This window comes from Camelina sativa, chromosome 16 (assembly GCF_000633955.1).
Source record: "Camelina sativa cultivar DH55 chromosome 16, Cs, whole genome shotgun sequence".
Classification (NCBI taxonomy): Eukaryota; Viridiplantae; Streptophyta; class Magnoliopsida; order Brassicales; family Brassicaceae; genus Camelina; species Camelina sativa.
Window position 1 is genome coordinate 13710661 of NC_025700.1, and position 6685 is coordinate 13717345.

General features: G+C 34.8%; 2 protein-coding genes across 3 annotated transcripts; both read left to right on the forward strand.

Moving 5' to 3' along the window:
• Window positions 451–1141, forward strand: LOC104750482 (siroheme synthase-like). The gene is made up of 2 exons (XM_010472280.2): window positions 451–812; window positions 906–1141. The coding sequence occupies exons 1-2, from the start codon at window positions 474–476 to the stop codon at window positions 1053–1055; spliced, it is 489 nt and encodes a 162-aa protein (XP_010470582.1). The 5' UTR covers window positions 451–473; the 3' UTR covers window positions 1056–1141.
• Window positions 2265–3989, forward strand: LOC104750483 (uncharacterized protein At2g17340-like). Of its 2 annotated transcripts, none has more exons than XR_002036012.1 (5): window positions 2265–2571; window positions 2768–2896; window positions 2997–3083; window positions 3171–3516; window positions 3787–3989. XR_002036012.1 is itself a non-coding variant. In XM_010472281.1 (5 exons), the coding sequence occupies exons 1-4, from the start codon at window positions 2599–2601 to the stop codon at window positions 3222–3224; spliced, it is 318 nt and encodes a 105-aa protein (XP_010470583.1). In that variant the 5' UTR covers window positions 2266–2598; the 3' UTR covers window positions 3225–3516; window positions 3787–3989. The 2 variants fall into 2 exon arrangements, 1 of the variants encoding a protein (XP_010470583.1); XM_010472281.1 differs by having other exon boundaries at window positions 2266–2646.

Below are 6685 nucleotides of genomic sequence, written 5' to 3' on the forward strand. Positions count from 1 at the left end.
TCAGACGATTCTTCAATCTCTTGTACTTAACACTCCCGTGAAAGTAGGCTGTGTTTTTATCGCCGTTTGAAGATGAAGTCTTTGTTAGGGAAAACGACATTGCGTGGCAGCTTCCTGAGCTGAAGAAGTTCTTGTCTGTGCTGAGAGAGAATAGAGTTAAAGGCTGCAAAGGTGGTGATTGTGGACCAGGAGATGTGTATCTTGTTGGGACAGGACCAGGAGATCCTGAACTTCTGACTCTTAAAGCTGTCAGAGTTATTCAAAGTGCCGATCTTTTTCTTTACGACAGGCTTCTCTCCAATGATGTCTTGGAGTTGGTTGCTCCTGTTGCTAGGCTTCTTTATGTCGGCAAAACCGCTGGTTATCATAGCAGAAATCAGGTAATGTTCTTATTCTTGTCACTCTGTTCCAATCTAAGCAACTGCTTTTGATTCTCTGATTAATGTGGATGTTGCATTCTTTGGGAACTCAATATGATTGTGGTGACTGAAGTGGTTAATCTTACCGGAAGTTTGCAATTATATATGGTTACAGGGATTACTGCAGCATCAGGGATAGCAGCAGAGTTGGGGATTCCACTAACACATCGCGGTGTTGCAACTAGTGTGAGGTTCCTCACGGGACATTCTAGGGAAGGAGGGACCGACCCTTTGTTTGTTGCAGAGAATGCAGCTGACCCGGATACAACACTTGTCGTTTATATGGGTTTGGGAACGTTACCTTCTCTAGCGCAAAAACTGATGGACCATGGTCTCCCTTGTGATACACCAGCTGTTGCGGTTGAACGTGGAACCACTCCTCTACAGCGTACGGTAAGCAACCAAACCATACTCTTTCTTTGTGATTTCCAGCAGGTCTGTTTGTTACTTGAGAGCGAGTTTTCAAGGCTTTGGAATGTTCTGCAGGTTTTTGCTGAGCTTAAAGATTTTGCAACTGAGATTCAGTCAGCTGGATTGGTGTCACCAGCGCTCGTCATCATAGGGAAAGTCGTCGAGCTCTCGCCTTTATGGCCACATTGCACGAAAGAATCATCCTGCCTTGTAGAGACCCGTTAGATGCTTTCATCGATATTACTGTGAAATTTTAGGAGCTATGAAGATTCAGAGATGTAATAAACAAAAGGAAGGCTGATATTTTCTTATGTCCGTGTCCTTCTATTAATTTGGGCAATACCAATGTAATAAACAAAGGCTTCAAACAGAGCCAATATAAATGTTAGGGTAAATTTTAGGAAAAGCCAAGGTGCGCCTAAATTTTTCACTAGTTCATTTGTTAATGATTAATTTTGTGTTGGGAAGAAAAAGATTAGAGAATCGATCAACAACAAGATCACAATTCATAACCAAATTTTACACATTCTATACTTGATTAAAAAAAGGTTAACATAGTTCTCTAAGAATATCTAAAAACTAGAATTAAAGGAAATAAGCACGAAGTTATCAAAGTCCGAAAGAGCAGAAGATGCAGTCGTTTCAGGCCTCAGATCGTTGTCAAAGGTAGAATTTTCGGTATGAGATAGATATTATGTGAATCAAAAGGACATTAGATTGATATTGTACGGTTAGGAGGGTGAATCATATTATGATAAAAAAAAATTGTTTAAAATTGTTTTACACCAATTAAATAGCATCAAAAATATATATGATACTAGTTTAAATTACTTATTAGCAAATGATACAAAATGAATAATTTTTGGGGCAATTGCATTTCATATACCTTTATTTGGTGGTGAATGCAAAAGTAGACCCTATATTCGATATTTGAGAAACATAACCACTAATGGTACTGAAATTACAGTTGACTCTCTTACGACCAAACAAAAAACAAAAGCCAAAATGACATATATAACCCGAGGAAGTCTGCACCATATTTTTTAAGGTGGATTACAAATTGACGTCAACAAGAAGACATAAAAAGACGTCTACTCCTTAATTATAATTTAAATTTTTATTTAAAAATATAAAAATGAATTTGATAAAACTATTAATCAAATAATAACCATATAGAATTCTTGCATTGAAATAAAATAAATTTAGATATAAACGAGTCAAATTAAACAAGAAAAGGTTGATTAGGCTAAAATTATTTGATTTAATTTTGTTTAAGTAGACTTCTCTGTATACTATTGGCGGTTGACTTTGTTATGCCATCAACCATTAATAATTTAATATTATATTATTTTAATTTCACCGATAATTTAACCAAACCGATAGCTGAACCTAACTGAATGCGTATCAATTACCATATATATACTTCTCTCCAAGTCAAACCTAGTTTTTTATGTGATCTGTCAGCTGCCGCAGCCTGAGCGGACATTAACATCACAAACATGACTAAAATCTGGGATCTGATTCGACCTAATTTTCTTTTCATTTTCTCTCTAATCTTCAACATTCTTATTCCCCTTTTGTTTTCTCTTAGGATCTGACAGCTCCCTTCTCTCACCAACACCAATCTTTGTTAAAACTCTCGCATATGCTGTCTCGTGAATCTCACAGTCATGGGAAAAAACCTCGCCGCCGAGAAATGAATTTCCCAAATTCGAAACCATAATGGATCTGGAGAAAGCAGGTACGATGTGTTTCATCTCAAGCAGATATGTCGATCCTTGTTAGATGTTCGTCCTTAAAAGGATACTCAAAAAGGGTAATAAATAGATCCATTATCTTGAACAACTCTGGTTTCTTCAGTTGCCTCTTTGTTGTCTCCCACAGGAAGCTTGTCCTAATTACGGGTTCTTTTCTGTTTTTTTTTTTTCATCTTGAAGCTTGCTGAGGTTTTCTCAAAGGATGTCATATCTTTCTTGGCTAGCTGTCAAAACTTGGTTCCACGACCGTGGGTCATTGATGACTTGGACAACTTCCAAGCCAAATGGATCAAGAAGCCTTGGAAGAAGGTAACTCATTTCTTTCCTTCTTTATCTAATACTTTGTTTAGACTTCAGAGGTCCACCACTTCACCAAAATTCATTGTTTATATTCTCGTACTCATTACAGGCAGTGATTTTTGTTGATAATTCTGGTGCCGACATAATTTTGGGTATTTTGCCCTTTGCAAGAGAGTTGCTCCGTCGTGGAACTCAGGTAGGTACTTTTGACAAGGACCGATTCTTTCTCCACAATCTCAGGTATACTCTAAGTTGTTCTTTCTCTTTTTATTTCACCTTGAAGGTGCTTCTAGCTGCTAACGAGCTGCCAGCGAGCTGCCAGCTATCAACGATGTAACATATACAAAGCTTACTGATATCGTGTCTCAGGTGATGAATGAAGTAATTCTTGATTTTAACTAGTTTAAAGAAAAGTGAATCTGGTTTATTAGACTTAATCTACCAGTTGAAGGATGAGAATGGCCAATTGTTAGGTGTTGATACTTCAAAGCTTATTAGTGAAGCGCAATCAAACAAAGTATTTAACTAATCTTGGCTTAGTTAACTTAGCAGCCGTTTTATTCAGGGTTGTGGAATCGAGACAAACCTTTATGCTCAGTTTCAAGTGTGATTCTCTCAATATTGGAATGGTAATACTTTCTCTAAGTCACGTTACTCTCTTTCTTTCTTTATTGGATTAATGAAAAACATTTGTTTGTCACTGAACAAAAGAAAACAATCTTAATGGATACCCATTTAGCTTATATGAAAATCAATTTACTAAGTGGGTTTAGTTGGATAAATCCATTTTTACACTTACCCATATTAAACGGGGGTTTTATACCCAAATTAACATCCCTAGTTCTGTGTTTAATGCTTCTTTCTTCTGACTTCTCATGAACATCCTTTTTGTTATGCAGGTGAAGTATGTTGAAGTAGCACAGTTTCTCCGAGGACGACTTTACGACTGTGTATTTAAATACAATGAAGTTCAGAGTTGATTATATTCCAATAAACTTCACTCTTGACTTCTCCGCAACTACGATTTTGTACTGAATCATCCATACTATATACTGTATCATCATGCTTTATAAAAAGGAGAGACTTAAACCTTCCAAATCAATATAGATTCCTGATAAATACAAAACAAGAAAACAAAACAAAAAAAATGATAGGGGAAAGCCCCCGAAGAAAAAGACTTGCAGTTCACTCAATCGAACCTCAAAATAAAGGAAGTGGGATCAAACTGGGAGTATAAACACAGTGACAACATTGACCAAGTCTAGAACCTATATGAATCTTCGTGCATCTTCCCTGGCAATATAGATGCAAGCCACTTCACTTTTATTGCCGCTATTAATATTTGAATTTTAATAACATATACAAAAACTGCTATCTAAAGTGACCGACCTATTTCCTCATTTCTTTTCGTGTTAAACTTAAATCTCCATTTATCAGATTATCTTTTTTGCTTACTTCGCTTATACAGACTTCACACAGAACTTCAACACGTTGACTTCCAAAATAACTCTAAGTTAATGACCTTATTGCTTAAGAAAACCAAAAAACTTGATTTCTCCATATGTATAATATATAATCATGTCAAAAACATATAGAAGCAAATACATAACATATATCAAAGAATACAACAAAAAAATCTTAAAAATTATTTACCAATTTGCAATAAATTGGTTTACAAATTTTGCCGACTTCATGTTGATGTCAAACGAGTAGACATCAACTAGCCTCTATGAAGAGACTTCCCTTGAAGTCTATTTTGTGTGGTCTATTTTTGCAATTACAATTTAATAAAGCAGACACCATATGAAGTCTACTAGGATAGTTGACTTCTTTTGTTGTCTTTCTTTGTTATTTTTTGGTCAGTTTTGCAATTAAAAACATATAACAGAGTAGACTTCTTAGAAAGTTTCAACAATTTAACTTCGATTATAGTCTAATCTGGTTATTTTTGCAATTGACCAAACATTGACTTTGTCGTAGACTTCTATCAAACAAGTAGACTTCATCTATCCGTCAACTAGAAAAAGTAAACTTCATTGTGGTTAGTTTTGTAATTGACCAAGTTTGACTTTCGTCAATTAGACTATATACGAAGTCTCCAGGAATGTTGACTTCGTTTGCAGTCTGCCGTGGTCATTTTTGGGGTTGACCAACATTTTAATTTTTTAACTAGTAGACTTCTTTTGCAGTCAACTAATTAATTTTATATCAATAATATTACGGTCAATGCTTTTATTTTGGTCAACCCCAAAAATAGCCACTATAGAAATCTACTATTTTATTANAAAGCCCCCGAAGAAAAAGACTTGCAGTTCACTCAATCGAACCTCAAAATAAAGGAAGTGGGATCAAACTGGGAGTATAAACACAGTGACAACATTGACCAAGTCTAGAACCTATATGAATCTTCGTGCATCTTCCCTGGCAATATAGATGCAAGCCACTTCACTTTTATTGCCGCTATTAATATTTGAATTTTAATAACATATACAAAAACTGCTATCTAAAGTGACCGACCTATTTCCTCTTTTGTTTTCGTGTTAAACTTAAATCTCCATTTATCAGATTATCTTTTTAGCTTACTTCGCTTATACAGACTTCACACAGAAGTCCAACACGTTGACTTCCAAAATAACTCTAAGTTAATGACCTAACTGCCTAAGAAAACCAAAAACTTGATTTCTCCATATGTATAATATATAATCATGTCAAAAACATATAGAAGCAAATACATAACATATATCAAAGAATACAACAAAAAAATCTTAAAAATTATTTACCAATTTGCAATAAATTGGTTTACAAATTTTGCCGACTTCATGTTGATGTCAAACGAGTAGACATCAACTAGCCTCTATGAAGAGACTTCCCTTGAAGTCTATTTTGTGTGGTCTATTTTTGCAATTACAATTTAATAAAGCAGACACCATATGAAGTCTACTAGGATAGTTGACTTCTTTTGTTGTCTTTCTTTGTTATTTTTTGGTCAGTTTTGCAATTAAAAACATATAACAGAGTAGACTTCTTAGAAAGTTTCAACAATTTAACTTCGATTATAGTCTAATCTGGTTATTTTTGCAATTGACCAAACATTGACTTTGTCGTAGACTTCTATCAAACAAGTAGACTTCATCTATCCGTCAACTAGAAAAAGTAAACTTCATTGTGGTTAGTTTTGTAATTGACCAAGTTTGACTTTCGTCAATTAGACTATATACGAAGTCTCCAGGAATGTTGACTTCGTTTGCAGTCTGCCGTGGTCATTTTTGGGGTTGACCAACATTTTAATTTTTTAACTAGTAGACTTCTTTTGCAGTCAACTAATTAATTTTATATCAATAATATTACGGTCAATGCTTTTATTTTGGTCAACCCCAAAAATAGCCACTATAGAAATCTACTATTTTATTATCCTAAGAAGACTTCGTCCGGCAGTCATAAGTACAAAGTCAAGAATTTGGTCAATTGCAAAAATTCACCTTAGTAGTCTGAAAACGAAGTATCCGACAGAAAGATTATAATGCAGTCTGAACCATATTTTTTTTGTTTTCTAAAATTAAGGAGACTGAAATTTCAGTCTACGGGCTCGAAACTAAATAAATTTTTTATTGCAAAATTGACCACATAGTAGACTTTACATGATATTAGGACGGTTAGACTAAAAAAGAAGTCTAATTTCGCATAAAATCAAAGAAAATCATGAAATCTACCGGAAAATAACCTTATCAGTGGTTGTTTCGCAATGTCAAGCACCGAGGACATCGCCTTTAGTCACCATGGAAGGAAACCCAGCACCAA